The sequence below is a fragment of the Oncorhynchus gorbuscha genome, linkage group LG22 (genome assembly GCF_021184085.1).
Source record: "Oncorhynchus gorbuscha isolate QuinsamMale2020 ecotype Even-year linkage group LG22, OgorEven_v1.0, whole genome shotgun sequence".
Taxonomy (NCBI): Eukaryota; Metazoa; Chordata; class Actinopteri; order Salmoniformes; family Salmonidae; genus Oncorhynchus; species Oncorhynchus gorbuscha.
Window position 1 is genome coordinate 32,240,919 of NC_060194.1, and position 26,668 is coordinate 32,267,586.

General features: G+C 42.5%; 2 protein-coding genes across 11 annotated transcripts in view; one reads left to right on the forward strand and one right to left on the reverse strand.

Annotated features, from left to right (window-relative positions):
- Nucleotides 1–1,320: 1,320 nt before the first annotated feature.
- Nucleotides 1,321–26,668, reverse strand: part of LOC124009222 (nectin-4-like) — a 34,799-nt gene continuing 9,451 nt past the window's right edge. For 4 of the 5 annotated variants that reach the window (XM_046320794.1, XM_046320793.1, XM_046320792.1 and 1 more), the window contains 6 exons: nucleotides 24,791–24,942; nucleotides 24,413–24,578; nucleotides 24,101–24,176; nucleotides 23,911–23,973; nucleotides 23,586–23,798; nucleotides 21,456–23,463 (listed from right to left, as the gene is read on the reverse strand). In XM_046320794.1, coding sequence (XP_046176750.1) covers nucleotides 23,164–23,463; nucleotides 23,586–23,798; nucleotides 23,911–23,973; nucleotides 24,101–24,176; nucleotides 24,413–24,578; nucleotides 24,791–24,942 — 970 coding nt within the window. In that variant the 3' untranslated portion in view covers nucleotides 21,456–23,163. Of the gene's footprint in view, nucleotides 1,461–21,455; nucleotides 23,464–23,585; nucleotides 23,799–23,910; nucleotides 23,974–24,100; nucleotides 24,177–24,412; nucleotides 24,579–24,790; nucleotides 24,943–26,668 lie in introns of those variants that run through there. The other variant, XM_046320795.1, reaches the window with a different exon arrangement.
- On the forward strand, nucleotides 18,669–22,470 carry LOC124009223 (zinc finger protein 165-like). Of its 6 annotated transcripts, none has more exons than XR_006834247.1 (3): nucleotides 19,965–20,006; nucleotides 21,269–21,355; nucleotides 21,527–21,805. XR_006834247.1 is itself a non-coding variant. In XM_046320798.1 (2 exons), exons 1-2 carry the CDS (start codon nucleotides 18,684–18,686, stop codon nucleotides 22,468–22,470), a joined length of 963 nt encoding a protein of 320 aa, XP_046176754.1. In that variant the 5' UTR covers nucleotides 18,669–18,683. The 6 variants fall into 6 exon arrangements, 2 of the variants coding, with proteins under 2 accessions (XP_046176754.1, XP_046176753.1); XR_006834246.1 differs by lacking the exon at nucleotides 19,965–20,006 and adding an exon at nucleotides 20,014–20,370; XM_046320798.1 differs by lacking the exons at nucleotides 19,965–20,006; nucleotides 21,269–21,355 and adding an exon at nucleotides 18,669–18,702 and having other exon boundaries at nucleotides 21,527–22,470.

Here is a 26,668-nt window from a genome sequence, read left to right on the forward strand (position 1 = left end):
GAACTCGTCATCGTAGCTCTGCATTAAAATTGAAAAATGCAATTGTGTTCGTTGTCCATAGCTTATGCCTGCCCATACTGTAACCCCAACGCCACCATGGGACGCTCTGTTCACAACGTTGACATGAGCAATACGCTTGCCCACACAATGTCATACACGCTGTCAGCCATCTACCCAGTACAGTTGAAACTGGCATTCATCCATGAAGAACACACTTCTCCCAACATGCCAGTGGCCATGGATGGTGAGCATTTGTCCACTGATGTCGGGTGACGCTGAACTGCATTCAGGTCAAGACCCTGGTTAGGACGAAGAGCATGCAGATGAGCTTCCCTGAGACAGTTTCTAACAGTTTGTGCAGAAATTCTTCGGGTTGTGTAAACCCACAGTTTCATCAGCTGTTTGGGTGGCTTTTCTCAGACAATCCAGCAGGTGAAGAAGCTGGATGTGGAGGTCCTGGGCTGGCATGGTTACACATGTGGTCCTGTGTAGCTCAGTTGGTAGAGCATGGCGCTTGTAACGCCAGGGTAGTGGGTTCGATCCCCGGGACCACCCATACGTAGAATGTATGCACACATGACTAAGTCGCTTTGGATAAAAGCGTCTGCTAAATGGCATATATTATTATTATTATATTACATGGTTCGCGGTTGTGAGGCTGGTTGAACTTATTGCCAAATTCCATAAAATTACATTGGATGCGGCTTACAGTAGAGAAATTAACGATAAATTATCTAGTAACAGCTCTGTTGGACATTCCTGCAGTCAGCAGGCCAATTGCAAGCTCCCTCAACTTGAGACATCTGTGGCATTGTGTTGTGTGACACAACTGCACATTTTAGTGGCCTTCTATTGTTCCAAGCACAAGGTGCACCTGTGTAATGATCATGCTGTTTAATCAGCTTCTTGATATGCCACACCTGTGAGGTGGATGGAATATCTTGGCAAAGGAGAAATGCTCACTAACAGGGATGTAAACAATATTGTTACGATTTTTGTGTGTATGGAGCATTTCTGGGATCTTTTATTTCAGCTCATGAAACATGGGATTAACACATTACAATATATAGTTATATTTTTGGTTCAGTGTATATGGTTAGCTAAAATGACAGCACAAGCAACACTGATGTGGTTAGACAAGACTGGGTTTATAGTTGACACAGTGACGCTGCAATCTTGTCTAATCTCTACTTCGCTGGTAAATATTGTTTACATAGTGGAACACAAGAAGGCAATGCTGATGTAAAAAAGGACAAAAATCAACCATGAAAGTGAGCATGAGATTGCCAAACGCTTACTCTTCAGTCAAACTGTATCCCCGTTCAGTTCACTGGAATAAGTAACAAGCCTCCTGACAACCCAGGTCGCTGAGCATTGAGGGATGTCTGTGGGCTCCACACTGCCATATTATAAGTTTTGCTCTGGGACCAGGTTGGCTTCATGGGGACAAGGGAGGAAGGCCAGTCCTGAGAAATTGAGCCCCACAGTGGAGGTGTCATAAAACCTTGCGGTCAAACAGGGAAATGTTCCCAATCGTTTTTCCACCATTCATCATTCTCATGGGGGATTTTAGAAACACTTAAGGGTTGTTTTATTGTAGGCTTACCGTGATGTTTTGATAACCATGTAAATCTCTCAGACGAGGACTTTTATTAATATATTCAGCTCTATTTACTCTCAGATCTGAAAATGCTAATTAGCATCTCTAGCTGACACCTTTGCTAACAGTTATGTCAATTTAAAACTTGCACAAGACAGTTCACAGAATTATCAATTTAAAGACATTTTGCAAATGTATTCATTACTAGCCAACATTACATGGTTAATCCAGAGATTCTTACATTTTCCTCAACTCGGCAGTCTCGTCCAGATCATCATGGCATTTGTAGTTCTTTATGATAGCCACAATAGCAGCTAATTAGTGTTTTTCGTTTTGGGGGGTTAAATACAGGTGAATATATTAATAAGTCACTTTGTCCTAGAGAGATTTACACGGTTATCAAAATGTCACACCAGGGTAAGCCTACATGAAACACAGCCCTTATTTGAAGTGTTTCTATAATGGGAAAAATGAATGGTGAAAAAACGATTGGAACCTTTTCCTTGTTTGACTGCTAGGTTTTATGGTTATTATGACTCATACTGTGGTACTCTATTGCGAGCTACATATTGCCAGGCATTGAGAGAAATAGATAGGCCTGTGAGTTATTACATAGTAAACTTAATGTGCATTTTTAAACTTTCACAAATCTGTTCCTCTATATTGCCATCTCTTCAATCTAAGCCTACAGGATAGTGTGTCCCCTAAGGCCTGGAGGGAACAAACGAGCATGATATTACAAAAAAATACATTCCACTGCATGAGCCACAGACATTGCCTGACAACTCACCCTGAATTTAATTCCGCTGCTCTATCGATCGCTTCACACATTCAGTCCGAATCTGCCATTCTAGAAGTTGTTTGTGTGACTTCAAAATGGGGGGGGAATTGTACAAAACAAATGAATCAACTACTGGACCGCCTCTAACAAATCTATCCACATCCGAGTATAAAAGTTGATAACATCATTGTGTAGGCCGGCTCTGGCTCCACCCATCGTTTCTGTGACCAATCAGAACGGTCAGAAAGTGTTCACATTCTAGAAATTGTCGCAGGGGAGGGAGGCAAATTCAGACTCTTTGTGGTGTAGAAATGTCAGTTGAACTAGAGCAATGTGGATGGGTAGCCAGGCAACATCAGATATTGATATACTAAAGAGGATTCGTGGAGGGGTTGATTCACTGATGTGGTCATCCTGTCTGGCTTGGCGCCCCCCCTTGGGTTGTGCCATGGCGGAGATCTTTGTGGGCTATACTCAGCCTTGTCTCAGGATGGTAAGTTGGTGGTTGAAGATATCCCTCTAGTGGTGTGGGGGCTGTGCTTTGGCAAAGTGGGTGGGGTTATATCCTTCCTGTTTGGCCCTGTCCGGGGGTGTCCTCGGATGGGGCCACAGTGTCTCCTGACCCCTCCTGTCTCAGCCTCCAGTATTTATGCTGCAGTAGTTTATGTGTCGGGGGGCTAGGGTCAGTTTGCTATATCTGGAGTACTTCTCCTGTCCTATTCTGTGTCCTGTGTGAATCTAAGTGTGCGTTCTCTAATTCTCTCCTCTCTTTCTTTCTCTCTCTCGGAGGACCTGAGCCCTAGGACCATGCCCCAGGACTACCTGACATGATGACTCCTTGCTGTCCCCAGTCCACCTGGCCGTGCTGCTGCTCCAGTTTCAACTGTTCTGCCTTATTATTATTCGACCATGCTGGTCATTTATGAACATTTGAACATCTTGGCCATGTTCTGTTATAATCTCCACCCGGCACAGCCAGAAGAGGACTGGCCACCCCACATAGCCTGGTTCCTCTCTAGGTTTCTTCCTAGGTTTTGGCCTTTCTGGGGAGTTTTTCCTAGCCACCGTGCTTCTACACCTGCATTGCTTGCTGTTTGGGGTTTTAGGCTGGGTTTCTCTACATCACTTTGAGATATCAGCTGATGTACGAAGGGCTATATAAATACATTTGACCAGCACAGTTGAAACTGGAGCTGCAGCACGGCCAGGTGGACTGGGGACAGCAAGCTTAAGCAAAGGGACCGCGAAGTACTGAAGCACTTAAAAATTGTCTGTCCTCGGTTGCAACACTCACTACGGAGTTCCAAACTGCCTCTGGAAGCAACGTCAGCACAATACCTGTTCGGTGGGAGCTTCATGAAATGGGTTTCCATGGCCGAGCAGCCGCACACAAGACTAAAATCACTATAGTTCGGGCTAGGCCCCTTAGTTCCAGAGAAGGGAAATCTTAACGCTACAGCATACAACAACATTCTGTGCTTCCAACTTCATGGCAACGGTTTGGGGCAAGCCCTTTCCGGTTTCAGCATGACAATGCCCCGTGCACAAAGCGAGGTCCATACAGAAATGGTTTGTTGAGATCGGTGTGGAAGAAACTGACTGGGGTGCACAGAGTCCTGACCTCAACCAGAACCCTGTTCAACCATAACCCAAAAGAGCTTCGGGACATCAGAACAGAGATTACTGACCTTGAATTGGACAAACAATTTTTCTTGAATGAGTCGGACGAGAGGGATTTACATCAGACACCCGAACAGGCCCTCATCCCTTTGATTCACAGGAGATAGAGACAGAGATTTCACGGAAGGAGATCGGGGTGCCTTGTGAGGATCAGGCAACGAGTGGCTAATCTGCCTTTGCCATCCATAATTATTAGCCAACGTACAATCGCTGGAAAAAATTTGGAACAAATTAAAATCACACATCCTACCAACGGGACATTTAAAAACTGTAATATCTTATGTTTCACCGAGTCGTGTCTGAACGACGATAGTGTATAACCCGCCAGCTGTATGTTATCCATATCGTCAGGATCGAACAGCAGCCTCTGGTAAGACAAGGAGTGGTGGTCTATGTATATTTGTAAACAAAAGCTGGTGCACTAAGGAAGTCTCGAGGTTTTGCTCGGCTGAGGTAGAGTATCTCATGATAAGCGTTAGACCACACTATCTACCAAGAGAGTTTATCTTTATTTTCTGTAGCTGTCTACATACCAACACAGACAGATGCTGGCACTAAGACCACACTCAAGGATCTGTATACCGCCATAAGCAAATAGGAACATGTTCAGAGGCGGCGCTCCATGCCAAATGTGCAACAAGAGGGGGAAAAAATTCTAGACCACCTTTACTCCACACAAAAAGACGCGTACAAAGCTCACCCTACATTTGGCAAATATGAACATAATTCTATCCTCCTGATTCCTGCTTATAAGCAAAAATTAAAGCAGGAAGCACCAGTGACTCGGTCAATAAAAAAGTGGTCAGATGAAGCAGATGCTAAACTACAGGAATATTTTGTTAGCACAGACTGGAATATGTTCCGGGATTCTTCCGATGGCATTGAGGAGTACACCACATCAGTCACTGGCTTCATCGATGACATCATCCCCACAGTGAATGTACGTACATACCCCAACCAGAAGCCATGGATTACAGGCAGCATCCTCACTGAACTAAAAGGTAGAGCTGCCGCATTCAAGGTGCGGGACTCTAACCTGGAAGATTATAAGAAACCCTGCTTTGCCCCCCAACAGACCATCAAACGGGCAAAGCGTCAATACAGGACTACGCCGGCTCCAATGCTCATCTGATGTTGCAGGGCTTGCAAACTATTACAGAACTCCAAGGGAACCACAGCTGATAGCTGCCCAGTGACACGAGCCTACCAGATGACCTAAATAACTTATATGCTCGCTTCGAGGCAAGAAACACTTAAAAATGCACGAGAGCATCAGCTGTTCCGGATGACTGTGTGATCACGCTCTTCTCAGCCGATGTGAGTAAGACCTTTTTAAAGAGGTCAACACTCACAAGGCAGCAGGGCCAGACGGAATACCAGGACGTGTACTCCGAGCATGCGCTGACCAACTGGCAAGTTTCTTCAATTACATTTTCAACCTCTCCCTGTCTGAGTCTGTAATGTCAACATGTTTCAAGCAGACCACCATAGTCCCTGTGCCCAAGAACACTAAAGTAACCTGCCTAAATGACTACCGACCCGTAGCACTCACGTCTGTAGCCATGAAGTGCTTTGAAAGGCTGTTTCACAACACCATTATCCCAGAAACCCTAGACCCACTCCAATTTGCATACTGCACCAAAAGATGATGCAATCTCTATTGCACTCCACACTGCCCTTTCCCACCTGGACAAAAGGAACACCTACAGTTGAAGTCGGAAGTTTACATACACTTAGGTAGGAGTCATTAAAACTAATTTTTCAACCACTCCACAAAGGTTTAACAGCTGCACTACAGAGGGTAGTGTGTACGGCCCAGTACATCACAGGGACCAAGCTTCCTGCCATCCAGGACTACCAGAAGGCCCTAAAAATTCTCAACGAATCCAGCCACCCTTGTCATAGATTGTTTTCTCTACTACCACACTTCAAGCGGTACCGGAGTGCCAAGTCTAGGTTCAAGGGGCTTCTAAACAGCTTCTACCCCCAAGCCATAAGTCTCATGAACATCTAATCAAATTGCTACCCAGACAATTTGCATTGCCCCCCCATCCCCCCTCTTTTACGCTGCTGTTGTAAGAGCATATTATCATTTTTTAAATGGTGGGGTGGCCCTCAGAACAGCCTCTCTAAGAAATTAATCGGGGCATGAACTCTACAAAGTGTTCCACAGGGATGCTGGTCCATGTTGACTCTAATGCTTCCCACAATTGTCAAGTTGGCTGGATGTCATTTTGGGTGGTGGACCATTCTTGATACACATGGGAAACTGTTGAGTGTGGAAAAACCCAGTAGCGTTGCAGTTTTTGACACAAACCGGTGTGCCTGGCACCTACTTCCATACCACATTCAAAGTCAATATTTTGTCTTGCCTATTTACCCTCTGAATGGCACACATACACAATCTATGTCTCAATTGTATGAAGGCTTAAAAATCATTTAATTCTTCAGTCTAAGACATTGGGGGGGGGATTTTGAATTTTAGGACTCGTTTAGTAGACCATAGAAACGCATTGAATAACACATTCATAAATGTCAAAATGGACAATAAAAAATGGTAGAATAAGAAACAAGGTTTTGAAGTGTCTGTCCTAAATCTAAGAGAGAACCTTTTTTTTACACAATTAATCCCTTTTACTGGTAGGAACAAAACGACCTTACTTCCATTCGTTTTTTTAAAAACGGTACCACTTACCTTTAGAAAAGTCCCGTGACGCTTGTGGGGGTCGTAGAGCAAAATAACACCATCTTGTTCGTGAGAGTCTCCCCTTTCCATAGAATGGTCATAACCGTTTGGACGCTACAGACGTTTACGTGAGAAGACCGATTTTCGGGATGTGTCATGGTCTGCCAAACACCGCTCTAGCTCTGCCTCCTTTCAACGCAGATAAAGAAGTGCGACACTGGCGGATGTGGTGGATTGAGACGCATCCAATGCAAGAAAAAAATCATGTCTCTAGTTTAAACTGACAGGTTTTGATGGGGATTTTTTAGTTATGTAATTTAGATTAACGCACCAATGAGTCAATCGACTCTAGGGGATTAACCTGTCTCCTCCCCCTTACCTACACTGATTTGAAGTGGATTTAACAAGTGATCGATCATAGAGATCAATTTGATTCACCTGGCCAGTCTATGTAATGAAAAGAGCAGGTGTCCTTAATGTTTTGTACACTCTGTGTAATTGTATATATTATTACCAACTTCAGGGGAATTAGACGCAGGTCCTGGTGCAGCCCAACCTCCAGCCTAGGTTGGCCTAGATGTCACATAATGGGCACAGTACTGTATGAGTGTGTTTAAGGCATTATAGATGTACAGATGTAGGATCTTAATTTGAGTCAGTTTGCAACAGCAGGAAAATTATCCTGCAGCAACAGGAAATGTGAGTGAAGTGAATTATAATAAATGTACATTTTGTCAGGGTTGATACGTTTTTCTTAAGGGAAAATAAAGTCTACATTTCAAAGTGGAAATTACAAACTTCAGAAGCCTTTCAAATCCTCAAATACACTATAAGTAAAAAATGTCCTGCGTTGCATAAGTTGTCCTGCAACAGGGTGATCAAATTAAGATGCAACATCTGTATACTTAAGGTTAACTGTTACCAAGGTTATTTTTGAAAATATGTTTACGAGAAAAGTGTGCAGAGAACTTGCCGATCAGATCCTGGCCCTCAACAAATTCCCCTCCCAGGTGAGGCTGTGCTGATTGGTATGGGGTCCTCGAGGTTGTGGACATGGAATTATGTAGAAATAGACCAAAAATAAATGAAATTATATGTTTTTAAAAAAGGCGACAACGCCTAAAAATAAGAAAAGACTTGGTGTAAACACTGAAATCATTCTGTAAGAAAATGCCTGTTCTCTGTCTCTCAAAGCTATCAAATCCAAATCCAATTACTTTTTGAAGTCAAGATTAATGAATTTCGTTATTTACTATTGTGATCCTATGTATTCCCACCAATGATTTCAGCCGTCTTTAAATAATCTTTGACTTTTAATGCCTTCAGGATCCCCTTCAATTCCTGTCCTCCTCACAGCAATGGGCTTTTGTGGTAATGCCTGCCATTTGCCCTGTGTACTGTTAGAGTTGCGTCTTTCGAATCCGGTATCAGGAAGAATAAAATTCAGAATCTGTCGTTAATTATCTTTAATTCAATTCAAGCAATAAATGGTAAATGCAATTTTCGTATATATGGGCTCTCTGCCCCACCTCCCAGGGCAAACAGAGAACTGACTTGTTCCTGACAAAGATATTATAAATATACTCTGACAGAGGTAGTTCCTGCTTTCGAGCCGGCCTGTCACAGAGTAGAGACTGGGTGTGGTTTAGACTCACCCAGACTATCGTTGATTGTTGGCGCAGAGGCTGGTCCCAGCCCCCTAAGCGCTTCAGTGGTCAGTCGTTGTAGCTGTGTAGAATATACAGTTATCAGGCACCTGGCTCCTGTTATCTAACAAAAGACTGTTTGATCTCTCAACACTACGTTCTGAATGTGTCCCCCCCCCAACTCATTGCACAGTTCCTGTCTTCATGTCATTCTGTATTTTTCCATCATGAGAAAGGCCCATGGCCCTGAAACTGTTAACAATGTTTCAAGTCAGCCATGTTGCATAACACATACATCCACACAAGCCAACAGCAGATAATATTCAATCACATATGATATGGTAACGGGCTATAGTGCATAACACAGAACCTCACAGTACCTGCCGTAACTCCTGACATACAGAAAATGTGACAATGTCAGTGACACTGTTTAATCTATGTTTTCTATCAAGGCATTACAAAAACAAAACATTTACTTGTTGAAATAAAGTAGAAATGCTGTTAGCGGAGGTCCAATTCACAAACGTTGCTCTCTAGGGAGCAATTGAAGAATTTTGATTAAAAATGTTATAAATAAACCAAGAGACCACAGCCCATCGTTTCAAACGGGAACAAATTAGTAATAGTGGGCAGAACAAGCAAGGAAGTGGGCAGAGCCAAGTACGAGCTAGCGAGATCCTATTGGCGCGTTCTAGCATCATTTGCATATTTCCGTTAGAGAACGCATACTCTGAAGTGCACGTGTGCCATAATGCTAATTCGACTTTGCACTCCTAAACAAATCAAAAAAATATTTTTACTTTGGGAAAAGGTCCAGTCTAAAAACGTAATCCACTCTGATTCTAGTTTAAGGAACACAAAACTGTATTCAGATCAAATGTTTAATCAATGACAAAACAAGCAGAAAGTCGGTCAAAATCCATCTTCTCCCACTGTCAACCACTGGGCTTCCTCTCACTACCATATTTGGATACGTCACATTTATACATATGGTGAAATATGTATCATTGTTCTATCTTTGCTTTGATCACTTGAGGGTTGATATGACCCACAATTCAATGCAAACTGTAGACACGTGTCAAATTTAATCAACACTGCTGCATTATCGACATGTCAGACAAAATTATGACGTTAGCTTGCATAAAAATAGTTCAAAAGTTTGGACACATCTACTCATTCAAGGGCTTTAATTTTTTTACTATTTTCTACATTGTAGAATAATAGTGTAGAAAAACTATGAAATAACACATATGGAATCATGTGGTAACCACAAAAGTGTTGAACAAATCAAAGTAGATTTTAGATTCTTCAAAGTTGCCAGCCTTTGCCTTATTTGCACATGCTTGGCATTCTCTCAACCAGCTTCATGAGGAATGCTTTTCCAACAGTTTTGAACGAGTTGCCAATATAATTATTTTCATTTATTTAACCTTTTAACTAGGCAAGTCTGTTAAGAACAAATTATTATTTACAATGACGGCCTACCCGGCCAAACCCGGATGACACTGGGCCAAATGTTTGCTGCCCTATGGGACTCCCAATCACGGCCGGATGCGATACAGGCTGGATCATGTGCTGAGCACTTGTTGGCTGCTTTTCCTTCACTCGGTCCAACTCATCCCAAACCATCTTAATTGGGTTGAGGTCGGCTGATTGTGGAGGCCAGGTCATATGATTCAGCACTCCATCACTCTCCTTCAAATGATAGTCCCACTAAGCACAAACCAGATGAGATGGCGTATTGCTGCAGAATGCTGCGATTTCCATGGTGGTTAAGTGTGCTTTGAATTTTAAATAAATCACAGACCGTGTCACCTGCAAAGCAGCCCCACACCTACTCCATGCTTCACGGTGGGAACTACCCATGCGGAGATCATCCGTTCACCTACTCTGCGACTCACAAAGACACGGCGGTTGGAACCAAAAAAAAAAAACATTTGGACTCATCACATTTCAGACCAAAGGACAGATTTCCATTGCTCGTGTTTCTTGGCCCAAGCAGGTCTCTTCTTATTGGTGTCTTTAGTAGTGGTTTGTTTGCAGCAATTCAGCCATGAAGGCCTGACTCACAGTCTTCTCTGAACAGTTGATGTTGATCTGTCTGTTACTTGAACTCTGTGAAGCATTTATTTGGGCTGCAATTTCTGAGGTGCAGTTAACTCTAATGAACTCTAATGATCCTCTGCAGCAGAGGTAACTCTGGGTCTTCCTTTCCTGTGGTGGTCCTCATGAGAGCCAGTTATATCATAGCGCTTGATGGTTTTTGCGAGTGCACTTTAAGAAATGTTCAAAGTTCTTAATATTCTGGATTGACTGACCTTCATGTCTTAAAGTAATGATGGAATGTTGTTTCTCTTTGCTTATTTGAACTGTTCTTGCCATAATATGGACTCGGTCTTTTACCAAATAGGGCTACCTTCTGTATACCTTGTCACAACACAACTGATTGTCTCAAACGCATTAAGGAAAGAAATTCACCAAATTAACTTTTAACAAGGCACACCTGTTAATTGAAATGCATTACATGTGACTACCTCATGAAGCAGATGTCACGTATGAGTGAATCTTAAATGTCCCTTGCCTAAGCGAGGGACAGTAACGATCGGAAAGGCAATGTCCTTTGTTGATAAAAGGATATGTAGAAGGGTGAGCCGGTTAAGGATCGATTCAGACAAGGTGGTAGATTGTACGACAAGCGACAGATTTATTCAGAGTGAGAATATCTGGTACACGTATATACGGCTCTCCCATTCGCTCGCACAGAACAGCAGGAAAAAGAGAAAGAGTGAACCGTTACAATACAATTTATACAAAACAGAAAGTAGGTTGATCCTGGGAGATCGGATCTTTTGATTGGTTCAGCTGGGCCGTTCGTCTGTAGTCTTCCGCCATTGGCTCAGCTGGGCCGTCCGTCACTCTCGAATCCCGCCGTCACATCCGTTCAGCTAAAGGGGACTGTGTGTGTGCTGGATGGGGGTGTGTGTGCGTGAGTTATCCTGTAGGGGGCCCCACATCCTTTACTGTGAGTTATAGCCATGCATTTAGCAGTAGGCTGATCACTTGCATAAGAGAATAGCAATTCTTTACAAAACCCTCTCTTCACATCTCACCAGAGACGTGACACAACCTAACTAGATCCAGACACAAAGAGAAACTTCTCCCTAATGGACTAAGAAATAAGGCACGGTATTAAACAGAAATAGACATATGTATATTACCATCATGTTCTCCATTCAATCCCACTATGTACTAAGTTGGCTACCAGCCACCTAGGAACTTACAACCCTCATTCAACAGAGCGGAGAACATCTCAAAATAAAAGTAAAATGATTGTCCACATATGCCAACTTTTTTCCAGCGGGAAAACGCTGTGATTCCTCTCTTCACATCTCCTAAGAGATATGATATAGTCCAGAGACATTACTCCAAGCAAAACGAAAACATAATCCAAAAAGGAAAAATAGCCTATGCTAGGTAAGTCTATACGGAAATGGCCCACAAAGAAAAATAATTTCCCCCTCTTCCCATCCCAGATGGGACACGACATACAATGGAGAAGCTTAATCAATATAAGCAACTGGATCCCCCTCCTAAAATGGCTGCAAACTGAAAGATGGGTCTCATGCTCCATACCATTATCTCGCACCTGGCTCCTGTTATCTAACAAAAAGTCCGCTTGTTCTCGCAACCCACGCTCTGAATGTGCCCTCCCTTCTGTATTTTCCAGCATGAGAAAGTTCCATGGCCCTGATACTTTTAACAATGTTTCAAATCAGCTAGGTAGCATAACACATACATACCTCCACACAAGGCAACAGCAGATAACATTCAATCTTATGGTAATGGATATAATGTAAAATAACCCCAAGGGTGTGAACACAAATTCAGCAATGAATCATATAACAGTTACAAAGTTTAAACTACCTTCATGTCAAAAGAGAACAGCTCTCATTCAAAAACTGAACAAAAGAAAATAGTGTGAAATCTAAGTCCCCCTTTTGACACCCGCTAGGGTGTCACTCACTATCCTTTATTTCAGTAGTCATAGCATTTCATGAAAATAATAAAAAGTGTATTATTAATAAGAAGTGATATATGCCTTTGTTGTATGCTTTTGTTTCCCCCTTTTTTCACCCGCAAGGGTGTCACTTATCAAAAACAGGATAAAACTTTATTGTTATTGACATGTAAGATGTAGGATAAAACTTTGGTCATGGAAAACAGAGTAAAGAATTATTAGAAACCATCTGGTCCTCTCAGCTAATCCTATCCTGTACCAGGTGGGCTCCTTGCCACCCAGGGACTCCAAACCTTCACAACAGCATATCATGTGTCATCCTCAGTCAGTCCCATCCTCCCTGAATCCTTCATCACATCTGTAACAGACTTCTTAAAACACAGTATGATGCAAGCAGCACATCAATAACAAATAATACAATAATTAGGGTCAGAAATCCAGTAACCATCATACCAGTGTACTTACCAAACCAGGCCAAGAGAACAGACTCCTCCACCCCCCCGTGGACCTCATCTTAGCAGATAATGTATCAAGCCCGCCTTAGATATATCACCATCTGGACTGGTATTATTATGAATATACGTGCAACATTGTTTACCGAACATCTTGCAGACGTCCCCTGACTGGCAAGAAGCATATCCAAGGCAAGTGTATTCTGTCTGGAAACCCCAAATGTGGCCTCAAGCTGTTCAGACATACCAGTGAGTGCATCACGGGAGTAATTCACCAAACGCTGTTGATTATAGTAGATATAATTAATCCAAGCAGTCTGTCTAGCATCCACCATGGCTGGACCCATACTAGGTAGTAAGTGCCAGAGTCCATCATTCCTACCCAAGGCCTGAAACTCATGAGGAACCCCCACTGGCACTCCCAACAGGTTAGTGTATGTCAACTACATCCTCTGTCCATGGAGCACTACGTCTATGTCTCCCATGGGATGGAATGTTCTCAGGTCCCCTGGATACAGAACTCAGCAGCTGTTCAGCAGTAACATCAACAATGGTCAGTGGAATTATCAAACTGGTCAGACCACACGTACCTTGCCATTCTCCTCTAAGAATGGATCTCAGCACTCTTTTGGCTCCACACATCATCCACAAGTGGAATTAATGGTTATGTTACTGCTGCAATCAGCTCCAGGCAATCTCCCATAATCAATGCCATTACCTGTACCCGTGATGCAACTGTAATTGCCCCCATATGCCCCAACACCAAATGGGTGTGTAGCCAGAACAGGTCTAGCATGACTACAAATAATGCAGTCCTTTATTGTCAGGGATTTAGCTGTGTACCTCATATAAGACAGCCACAAATTGTCCCTACCATCAAAACCAGTCCCAGTTCCTAATTGATCAATAGCCGAATAGTCTCTAACATTAATTATCTGAATGGTATTTTTAACACAGTGGTGGTAGAGGAGTGTGTCCGATTACCTCTGGTCTTGGCAGTACCTTAATAGAAAACACACCCATCATGTCTGTCCTCGTCCTTTGTAGTCCGAGGGTGTGAGTGCCTGCATCATAGAGCTTAATATTTTTGATGGTTAGTAGGATTTCATCACCTTTACAAAGTTCAACATTGCTCCCAGGTTTCCCCATATCATGGAAAACCTATCCACCCTTGTGGGACCCTCTATGCTATAAGGATACCCTCTTCTCCAATCCTAGAACAGTCCGAAGTCGGTTATCATGTAATCTCTACTCTAACTTCCTGTCTACCCAGATCTAGGGATCTCTTATGTTCATTTTGGAACAAAATACACATCACTTAGCCAGAGCCAGACACATCCTCACTCCTATGGACAAAAACAGGGGTGATAGGACAGGTAGGGTTACTTCATTCGGGAGTTAGCCCCCGGAATTCTGTTAATTCCAGTTCTTCTCCCGAACTCTGTTTATTGTCCGACAGTGAAAAAGTGTCTTACCCTTCCGCCGTGCGATATGAATCTGGGCAGCTCTTTCAGCTAGCTGTCACCAGGGGTCTTCTATGGTCCCCAAGCCTCTGGGACTGGATTGAGTGACTTCACCTGTAGTTCACCTGTAATGCATAAAATCCTGGACATACAGGCTTGGTTAACAAACAATTTCTCATATGTTTTATCTGATTACATCTTTAACTTCTATGCCCAATTGTTAGCTTACATTTTTATTTTATTTTTTATTATTAGTTTCTTATCCAATAGTCCCCATTTTATTTTTTATTATTAGTTTCTTATCCAATAGTCCCCAAGCCTCTTTCATACCGATATTAGTCCCCGACTGAATATCAAACGTATTTCATGCACACGATTTGAGTCTCACAAATCTTCATTTACGCCAGTAAAAACTTCAATTTACACCAGACACACACAGATCTTCATTCTCCCCAGCAAGCAGACCAGTAGGAGATGCAATAGCCCCACCTTCTGTCCATTCTCTGTACAGCTTCTCACCCAGTCTCCTCTACTCTTTGCCCTCTCTGCCTTTATTTAAATCTAGAGTGGACTTCGGCGTTCTCTACACCTTTTCCATTTCCAACGATATTCCATGTACACTACAATACTGCCAACAACCAATGTCTTTACTGAAACCCAAGTGATACCCTTTCCCTACGGCTAAATCGATCTCAAGTCCGAGTAATCAATTTAAATATCCGTCATTCACACTTGGCCCTGCCTAATACATCACGTTCGCATCATATGACTTTCTATTCGCACTTTGGCGATCACTCGTTGCTCACCACTCATACATGTAGTCCCAGACTATCCATTCAAGCTTTGGTGGCCACCCGTTACCCATCATTCATACACGTGGTAAGTGATCTCTGTTACCACCTACCAACCAGGCATACTAGTACATCCCATACACAATGCTCCATTAAGTATGGTTGATCAATAATAAAATTGCAGTTGCCAATGGAGATATTACTTTCTCAACTATTTTCCAATCTCACACATCATAATAGTTTAAATTTAGTAACTTACATCAAACAGGTGTCTCACAAAACTAAATTTGTATAACTCCAATGTGCAGAACTTTAGTTTTCCACAACAGGTGTCTGCTTACCCTTTTTTAGTTGACCGGTCAGGATTTGTGAGACACACCGTCCAACGACAGTACTGGCCAATCGGCTGGCACACCAATGTCCAGCGATATCTTTTTACCAGACCACGTCAGGGTCACCATTTGTCATGTATTGTATGTTTTAGTAATTATATATGTAGAGGGATTTGGCGCCATCTCCTGGTGGTAGCTCGTCTGTTCATCTGCCCCTCGTGGGGGAGTGGCAACCCCCCATCATTTCAGGATTTTTTTTTTTAGTTGTGCTTTCTGCGCTTCTTCTATGGCCCAAGTTCCTATCTTTAGTTCCTCTTCTGCTCTCTCTCTCTGTTTGGTCCCTTGGTTCCTCAATAAATGGGCCTTGTTTCTTCCTATTTCCTTGTCTCTAGCTTCCTGCAACGTCTCCCTTAACCCACATTCCATTGTTTTCAACTGGACCCCGGTTGGCAGTCCCCCTCCTAGGTAACCTGCTTGCGTCCATCTTAACTTTACTCCCCCCCAGACTTTCTTTATATCCTTCCACTGTCTCTTTCCCCCTGATCTATATTCTATTTTTTTTTTATCTAGGAACTCATTAAACTTCAGCTTTGGAGTATTGGGGGTCGCCATTGTGAATTTTAAATCGTAATTCAATTTTAATTCAATCGGAAATTAATCGTAATTTAATCGGAATTTTACCAGACTACTTGAATATAATTAGAATATGCTTAGCCCGTCGTTAGTTAATAACAACGATGTATTCGAGGAGGCACTATTGCTCACACTCTGCCTTATCTCAGAGCTTTTCCTTGAATATTCAGTTCGAGAAAAACGATTGGGTTGGTATAGCTTTTGTGGAGCGCGCAACCAAGGGATCTATTCGACTATATAGTCACAATATTAATTATTATATTCAGATCTTATTTCAATTATACATCAGTCATTTTGTTCCTGATTATACATTTTACACAGAAGTTATAGATACATACAACATGGAAGTTTACATACAACATGGAAGTTTACATACAACATATAAGTTTCGGATTATCCAATAACCCTTCTTGAGTTCTCTCTCTCTCTCAAACCATCAACAATCTTGATGGAGACGATTACAACCACATTACATTTTATATGAACAGTTACAAATACACGTGTTCTCTCTAAACATTATCAGCCTATCTTTTGGACTACTTATCAGACTGGACTTCGACCGAGTCGCGGGACAAAGTTGCCAATCTTTTCCCCTCTCGGCGCCAGGTTTAATGAATAGTAATTAACTATCCCCTTACTGATTTTTATCCCTAATCTCTACCGTGCTGATCCTTATTATCCTTAATCCAAATTCATGTCCGACCCCTATCAATCAACACCATCAGACTGGACTTCGACCGAGTCTCGGAACAAAATTACAATTTGTCCCCTCGGCGCCAGGTTTAATGAATAGTAATTAACTATTCACTTACTGACCTGTTATTAACCCCTATCGGAACGTATCCAAATCCATGTCCATGTCCGACCCCTATCAATCAACACCATCAGACTGGACCTCGACCGAGTCTCGGTACAAAATTACAATTTGTCCCCTCGGCGCCAGGTTTAATGAATAGTAATTAACTATTCACTTACTGATCTGTTATTGACCCCTATCGGAACTAATCCAGGCCTCAAAAGTGATACCTCATCATTGAAAGCTATCAGACTGTGCTGACCGGGTCATGGGACAAAATTACAATTTATCCCCTCGGCGCCAGATTTAATGAATAGTAATTAACTACCCCCTTACTGATATCTCATCAATGATTTAATCACCCGGCCGTCGCCGGTTTGTACCACATATGTTCACTTCACTGTACTTTCAACTTGTCAGCAAATTATAAATTTACACAAGAATTCATACTTACTCGGAAATACTGATCAAAATTTAGACAGACTATACGACAATATGCAAAGTTTGATTTAACAGGTTTTGCTTACCTTGTTTATAGTGCACCTTTTAGATCAGTTTCCCGAGTTGAGCAGAATTATTGTCCTCCCCCGAATTCCTTCACCCGTCTTCCTACAACCGTCCTTCCGTCACTCTCCTTCTCACACCCAATCAACTCTCTTCGACCAGACCGTTATTAAACCATCCTCTGCTACCAAGTTCTGTTGATAAAAGGATATGTAGAAGGGTGAGCCGGTTAAGGATCGATTCAGACAAGGTGGTAGATTGTACGACAAGCGACAGATTTATTCAGAGTGAGAATATCTGGTACACGTATATACGGCTCTCCCATTCGCTCGCACAGAACAGCAGGAAAAAGAGAAAGAGTGAACCGTTACAATACAATTTATACAAAACAGAAAGTAGGTTGATCCTGGGAGATCGGATCTTTTGATTGGTTCAGCTGGGCCGTTCGTCTGTAGTCTTCCGCCATTGGCTCAGCTGGGCCGTCCGTCACTCTCGAATCCCGCCGTCACATCCGTTCAGCTAAAGGGGACTGTGTGTGTGCTGGATGGGGGTGTGTGTGCGTGAGTTATCCTGTAGGGGGCCCCACATCCTTTACTGTGAGTTATAGCCATGCATTTAGCAGTAGGCTGATCACTTGCATAAGAGAATAGCAATTCTTTACACCTTGGTGAAAATCTTGAAGTTGAGCTTAAAAACAACCAACCTAAAGCTAATAATGTACATAGCAAGCTAACATAGCAAGGTAGCACTGCTGTCAGGTAGCTAGCTACCCATAGTTAGTTTTATAGTTTGGTCATTTATTCCAATATATTTCAGAATTGCCAAAAATGTTTATGAAGCTAGCTACATTTTATAAGCTCCTCACTACGAGACTAAGCCCATTTGCCAACGCTAAAATCAATGTAATTTCTATATATTTTTTAGCATGCAAGCATAATTTTGTCTGACATGCCGAAAATGCAGCCTTGTTGATTAAATTTGACACTTCAGTGGCTATAGTTTGCATTGAATTGTGGGTCAAATCAACACCGCAAGTTGACAATGTCTGCGTTTCAAACTCAAAGTAGACAGCCCTCGGCCCTATGCCCTTGGGGGAATCTCCAATGCCATATTTGTCATTGGTCCAAACGATTAGCCAAGCAAGGAAAGTTTGCAACGTAAGCCCCTCAGCCCTCGTTTTTAATGGGGTTTGCGAGTGTACAATTATGTTCACTTCGGGGCCTGAAACGTCCCATAATTCCATTCACGATGAATACATCCGCTAAGAAAATTCTGCCAAAACTTAAAACCTCAACTTTAATATGGAGTCAACATACAAGTGTAAGTAAAAACGAATTTAACTCAGTTAGAAATTGTGCCACTAATGCACAAACACGTCTCATGTTTTTGTTTGGTTAGCTTTTGGAAATTATAGAATTTAAACATTTTCCTTCTTCAGAAGTAACTGGGCAGATTAACTTTAGTTAGCTAGCTATCACACAGTAGGTGTATATTAATAATTATATAGTTAATATAAACTGCCTGCCACCCAGGACCTCTACACCAGGTAGTGTCAGAGGAAGGCCCTAAAAATGGTCAAAGACCCCAGTCATAAGACTGTTCTCTCTACTACCGCATGGCAAGCGGTACCGGAGTGCCAAGTCGAGGACAAAAAGGCTTCTCAACAGATTTTACCCCCAAACAATAAGACTCCTGAACAGGTAATCAAATGGCTACCCCGGATTATTTGCATTGTGTGCCCCCGCCATCTTTACACTACTGTTACTCTCTGTTCATCATATATGCATCGTCACTTTAACCATATCTACATGTACATATTACCTCAATCAGCCTGGCTAACGGGTGTCTGTATGTGGCCTCGCTACTGTATATAGCTTGTCTTTTTTACTGTTTTATTTCTTTACCTACCTATTGTTAATTCATCTAATACCTGTTTTGCACTATTGGTTAGAGCCTGTAAGTAAGCATTTCACTGTAAGGTCTACATCTGTTGTATTCAGAGCACATGACAATTAAACTTTGATTTGACATGCAATCATAAATGACTGCAGAGCATATAAAGCACCCACAAGCAACCGGTGGCTGAAAACACAATCATGGCGGGATGAATTTCTGAGCAAGGGAAGTCGATTTAAAAATCATTCCTTTCTCCCTTGCACCTTGCCCTGCATACTCTTCAGACGTCATGAAACGTCATTAGAAGTGTCCACTTAATTTGAGGGGATGGGGTATGTCTTAAGTGTTTGGAATGCAACCTAACGTTGTTCACTCGCTCCCTCGAGCTAAATCAAAGGGGCAACCTCCACATAAAATGGCAAAGGCTACGGGGGAAAAAAGTGTTTGGACTGCAGCCAAGTTCTTCACTTGCTCCGTTGTTGACTAAAATCGAGGGCCGAGGGGGCAACGTTTAGTGAATTGATTCTCGCCCTAAAATGGCAATTAAACTGCATCCGGTTTCGACGGAGATTTCGCCGAGGGAAGTGGCTATCGCGAGCGCTGAGAGGGTAAAAATGTGTTTGGACTGCATCCCCTACTCTACAGACACCATAGGACTGTTTAATGATCATATGACCACTCGTTCCTCCCCTCCGTTTGCTTTCGCGGAAGTAAAATCTGTCAATGAGGTAGCTAACAAAGCAGAGCATCTATTACTATTTCTTTTTTTTTCAGATTGAAAATCTGTAGAAACATAACACTAGACAGATAAAATGTTATTCCAGGAGAATATGACAAATTATGTTACTTTTCAGACCAAATTAACCTCCGTTATGGATGTGTTGGCCAAAACTGCGGTGGCAGAAATAAGTAAATTATTCGATGATGGGTTTGCTGTTTTACGCTTGGAAATGTGCAGAAGAGAAAATGAAATAGAAGCCTTAAAAATCAAATTATTGTTTATGGAGAACGAACGGCAAACGACAAGGTCCAAAGCGCGAGAAGCAGGCTGTTCTTCCACATGCTCTTCGTCTGCCAGCAGAACAGAGCAGGGTGAGCCAGCTCCGGCTTACTGTGCTAGCTAGCTAGACCTATCTGAAATGTGTTGCTGTCCATCTCAACTCAAGGGTCAATTCTTAAAAAATATGCAGTATTAACAATGGCAATTATTTCTCAATGCCTATAACTAGTGTAGATAATGGGTTGCTGTTGCAGTGCTCTCAATTTTGGTATTTAAAAATCTAACATTAATCTCTATGCAGATAGTTTTTTACTCCTGTGCACACTCAGTACAGCAGGTCATCCATGACCTTCAGCATGGTTTTGACTCAACTCAAAAATTACCTACTTACCTTAAACTAGTGCTAAATGCTAATATACCCAAGTTTGTTATGTAGATCTCGTAATGTTGACTCGTGAGGACCTGCATATTTGCACATTGACGGGAGCCCACATTGAGCAAGTTCCCCATTCTAAGTACTTAGGTATTTGGATTTATGATATTCTTAAAACGCACTGAAAACTGACAAAAGATGAGAATTAAGATTAATTTCTTTTATAGAAATAAATCCTGTCTCACTTTGGAAAGTAGAAGGAAGATTGTTCAAGCAATGCTTCTCCCAGTACTTGATTATGATGATATAATCTACATGCATGCAACAGCCTCTGTTTTAAAACCTTTTAGATGGTCTCACTCAGCACTGTGATAATTTTTGTACAAAACACTGCATTTTATATAGTTCTGTTGGCTGGGAGTCTGATTACCAGAAGAGCCCAGCATTGGCTACTTTTTGTATATAAAGCGGTTCTTCAGACTCCCCCACTACCTCAGCTCATGTGTTAATTGGAGATACAGCCATTTTCAGACCCACTCTATAGACTGGCTAGTTCTGGAGGTCCCGCAGGTCTACATTGACCAGGGGGAAAATGTGTTTTGTTTTTATACCCCCAGCTCATGGAATAGCCTTCAGGCCACATTGAAATTGGACTCACTGGTCTTCATTGGACAGTTTAGATAGAGGTTTAAGGGAGGTGATATGTGAGTTGTTTGTTTTGATTATTCTTAAATTTAGTATGTTCTTGTTCACAAGGCACCCTTAATTAGACCCTGGTCTCAATGGTGACCCACCCTGTATAGATAAAGTAAAATATCATTTTTATTTTTAAAAAAAACATTATACTGACAGTTCCTTTAAACCTTCCCTTTCAGGGTCCAAAGGCTGTGATGAGGATCCTGGTGAAAGGACTTCATTTGAGCAGAACGCCAGAGAGAAAGACGACCAACTGCATCAAAATAGACCACAGCCACCTGCAGAAGAAGTAGAAGGACTTGAACAGAACAGGTCAGGCCACAGAGAGAAGGATAGTGGACTAGAGTTAGTGAAGAGAGAGCAGGAAGAGTATGATGTCATTTCACTACATACATCAGTAAGTGAACATGGCACAGAGAGATCAGATCATGAGGAAACTGCGTTTGCTGTGGATGAGAGAGAGAGTCAGCTCTGGGAGTCTTTAACAGAGCGCAACTGTGACTCAGAGGGTCCAGGTTACCATAAGTGCACAGTACAATATCCACTGGATCAAGATACAGACATACAGCTCATTCAAAGTGCAGTGGAGGGTCTCGAAAGCATTCCATCATCTGAGATGGGTGACATTAACAGAGTTATGAAAGAAGAGATGCGAGCACAGTCTGTTTGGAATGACAGAAGGACCCCTACAGATTTGGATCAGGCACAGCCAGGACAGCACAGAGAAACCATGCACCCAGAGAGAACCCAGGATGGGACAGCTACCAGAGTGCCATCAGACAAACAAACACTAGCCAATGAGGGTGCAGGATATTCAAATGTTTGGCTAAACAACGTATTCTCACTTGCCCCAAATTGTTCAAATGGTTTCAACTCAGCAAAGGTATCCCCAAGGAGAACCCCAGCAAGAGAGAAGTGGTTTGTTTGCTCCTTTTGTGGAAAGAGCTTTGACCGGTTTGGTCACCTGGAGATGCATCAGCGGATTCATACGGGAGAAAAACCGTACAGCTGTGTCACGTGCGGGAGGTGTTTCGCTCAGCAGAGTAATCTCCGCAGACACCAGCGAGTACACAGGGCCTCACAACAAAGCAAACTGTCTACTGATCGTTATCACCATGACTAGACAACTAAGAACATTGTGGAACAACATTTTCAAATGACTGAGAACAGAGTTGATAAGACCATCAAGACACTTGCAGAAAGCAGCAGTGTGTTACTTTTGTCTTCCCATTCTATAAAGTGAGAGCAGTGAGACCCTACCACAACTGTTGCACTAGTGGTGCTTATATACTGTAGTGAGGGATCAGAGTTGCCGGTTTTACAGCTTCCTGCTTGTAACCTTTTAAGGAACGCTTAAGAGGATCTCCATCATCTTTAGGTTTTTGTAGAGATATGCCAGACTAACACTACAATGGACATGCTTTTGTCAATGCATACATTTGTCTGAATAAAAATCTAAATTATCCAACTTTGAGCCCTTTTGATTTGTTGTTGAAATGAACATGAAAATAACTAACTCACAAGGTCAGGATATATTTGGATATCTGAACTATAAGGTTAGCTAAAATGATAGCACTATCACAGAGTGCTTACACAAGACTGGGTTTATAGTTGATACAAAGTGTTGGTGCAATCTTGTCCAATCTCTACTTAGGCTAGTAAATTCTGTTTACATAGGACATACAAGAAGACAATGCTGATTAAAAAAAAGACATGGCAATGAACGTGAGCATGTTGCCAAACCCTCACTTCTGTATAATGACCACTAGGTTAGGGTGGAGCTGAGTGCAGTTCCCTTTTCAGCCAAGCCTCATGTCTAGATGATCTGTCCTCTGGGGTGTAGGAGGATGGCGTTGGAGTGTGGTTTGGGCCGCAGGAACCCGTTGCTGTAGTGGAAGTGGTTGGAGAGCGCCTCTGAGATCTGGTAAGAACTGGTGTCACAGTCTGCCTCATCAACCTCCAGCACAGCCCGTCTGTGGCCCCAGTCTTCCCCTTTGGTCACCCCCTCCCTCTGGCCACACAGGTCACTGAGCATTGGGGGGATGTCTGTGGGCCCCACACTGCCATCCTGGTCCTGGGGCTTGATGGGGACAAGGGAGGAAGGAAGGCCAGAGTCCTGCAAAATTGAGACCACATATTGCAAGGCATTGAGAAAAACAGTTTATTTTGTAATAACTCACAGGCCTATGTGCATTTAAACTTTTACGTATACTCTTCCTTGATCAAACAAATACACACCAGGGACATATTGCTTCTCTTCAGGTACGACTCCACCCTTCGTCTGCGCTCTTCCCTCTCTCCCTCCATCTCCGCGCCCCTCATACTCTCTCTGCCATCATGCCAGCTAGACTGGTACAGGACAGGGCGTCCTAGGTAGTCCACATCCCCCTCTCCAACAGTCCCCTGCCTCCCACCCAGGGATGATTCACTGCCTATGTATATGGGACGGTCCTAACAGGATGGATCCAAATAATGCCATAGATTGATGTTTAATGAAAAAAATCTTTGATAGTGGACATGTTGTAAATGTAGAATATTGCTAAAAAATATTTTATGGACTCACCTCTAGGGACATTAGGCTGTTTTTCATTCTACTGTCTAGTCTGAGTAGTGTACAGTCTTCATTCTGGGGTGAAAAGTAGAGAGAATTATTTGGGGTATCACAGTCATTCACAAGTAGATACTAACTGATCATGATAGTTCATCATCGATTTTGCTCCAATTTTCAGTTGAGTATGTAAAGTACTGAGTACCTGTCCTCTGGGGTCTGTGCTGACAGAGTTGAGTCTCCGGGAGGAGTTCTGTCTGGAGAGTGTGTTGATTTTTAACCTGTGAAAGACAGAGAATGTCAAACTGAAGGGGATTTGAGGATAGGGGTTAAGAGCATTGGGCAAGTAACCAAAAGGTTGCTGGTCCGAATCCTAGAGCCAAATAGGTAAACAATTGCAGATGTGCCCTTGAGCAAGGCACTTAATCCTAATTGCTCCTGTAAATCACTCTGGATAACAATCTGCAAAATGACTAAAATGGAAAGGGGGAGCAAATTATTGTGGAAATCAACTCACGTTCTTTCGCTAAGCTCCATCTCTAATTTTCTGTTTTTGCGCCTGTGGTATCGGTTGACTAAGATGATGATGATGATCATGACGATGACCAAAACCCCAGCAGCCACAACTATAATGATCATCACTAGAGTGTCAACAGTGGTTTCCTGCACACTGCGAATTTTCTCTATGTGAGGGATGGGAACATACACAATTGTAAACAAACAACCAACTGCAGTGATAGAGATACGTTGCAGATTTTTGATATGAGCAAAGTTGGTATTTCAGATCACCACAAGGGGCAGCAATGTTGCACAAATGGTACCAAACACAGCAGGAGATAAATTCTATTATGCTGTCCAGGTTCTCCCAAAATACAGGAGTAACTTTGCCCATTACCTGTTACTGTGATGTTCGATTCTACTTTCCTTGTCCCAATGCCGTTGTTCACCACACATTCATAAACTCCAGTGTCATTCTGTCTCAGGGCTCGGCCAAACAGAAGCCTTGCTCCATTCACAGTGAGACCGTCTGGCAGGGCCTTACCACCCCTGCAGATGGAGACAAACACATACATTAAATAAGATTGCCCATATTAATACTGAGCTACTCAACAATGTAATCATAACCTAATTAACATGCACAACATGACCAAAAGTATGTGGAAACCTGCTCATCGAATATCTCATTCCAAAATCATAGGCATGAATATGGAGTTGGTCCTCCCTTTGCTGCTACAACAGCCTCCACTCTTCTGAGAAGGCTTCCCACTAGATGTTGGAACATTGCTGCGGAGACATACTTCAATCGAGCCATGAGCGTTAATGAGGTTGGGCGATTAGGCCTCTTTGCTCGCACATGCCTTTTCAGTTCTGCCCACAAATATTCTATGGGATTGAGGTCAGGGCTTTGTGATGGCCACTCCAATACCTTGACTTTGTTGTCCTTAAGCCATTTTGCCACAACTTTGGAGGTATGCTTGGGGTCATTGTGCATTTAGAAGACCCATTTGCGACCAAGTTTTAACTTCCTGACTGATGTCTTGAGATGTTGCTTCAATATATCCACATCATTTTTCTGCCTCATGTTGCCATCTATTTTGTGAAGTGCACCAGTCCCTCCTGCAGCAAAGCACCCCCACAACATGATGCTGCCACCCCCGTGCATCATTGATGGGATGGTGTTCTTCAGCAAGCCTCCTTTTTCCTCCAAACATAACGATGGTCATTATGACCAAACAGTTTTATTTTTGTTTCAGACCAGAGGACATTTCTCCATGTGCAGTTGCAAACCATAGTCTGGCTTTTTTTATGGCTGTTTTGGAGCAGTGGCTTCTTCCTTGCTGAGCGGCCTTTCAGGTTATGTCGATATAGGACTAGTTTTACTGTGGATATAGATACTTTTGTACCTGTTTCCTCCAGCATCTTCACACGGTCCTTCGCTGTTGTTCTGGGATTGATTTGCACTTTTCTCACCAAAGTACGTTCATCTCTAGGAGACAGAACGCGTCCCCTTCCTGAGAGGTATGACGGCTGCGTGGTCCCATGGTGTTTATACTTGCATACTATTGTTTGTACAGATGAACGTGGTACCTTCAGGCATTTGGAAATTGCTCCCATGGATGAACCAGACTTGTGGAGGTCTGCAATTTTTTGGGGGGTCTAGGCTGATTTCTTTAGATTTTCCCATGATGTCAAGCAAAGAGACACTGAGTTTGAAGGTAGGCCTTGAAATACATTCACAGGTACGGTACACCCCCAATTGACTCAAATATGTCTATCAGAAGCTTGACTCAAATGATGTAATTTAGCCTATCAGAAGCTTCTAAAGCCATGACTTCATTACTTTTTTTAAAGGCACAGTCCACTTTGTGTATGTAAACTTCAGACCCTCTGGAATTGTCATACAGTGAATTATGAGGGAAATAATCTGTCTGTAAACAATTGTTGGGAAAATGACTTGTGTCATGCACAAAGTAGATGTCCTAACCAACTTGCTAAAACTTTAGTTTGTTAACAAGAAATTTGTGGAGTGGTTGAAAAACTAGTTTAAATGACTCCAACCTAAGTGTATGTTAACTTCTGACTTCAACTGTATGTGTGTGTGTGTGTGTATGTATATATCTATATGTCACACACAAGTATGTGGACACCCCTTCAAATGAGTGGATTCAGCTATTTCAGCCACACCCATTGCTGAAATGTGTATAAAATCGAGCACACCGCCATGCAATCTCCATAGACAAACACTGGCAGTAGAATGGCCTTACTGAAGAGC

What these genes read in the sequence shown, in the direction of transcription:
- LOC124009223 (XM_046320797.1), top strand. Translation starts at nt 20,091, where the DNA reads ATGTTATTCCAGGAGAATATGACAAATTATGTTACTTTTCAGACCAAA. An exon ending in TGCCAGCAGAACAGAGCAGG is followed by an intron (nt 20,371 to 21,526) that starts GTGAGCCAGCTC and finishes CTTCCCTTTCAG; the next exon opens with GGTCCAAAGGCTGTGATGAG.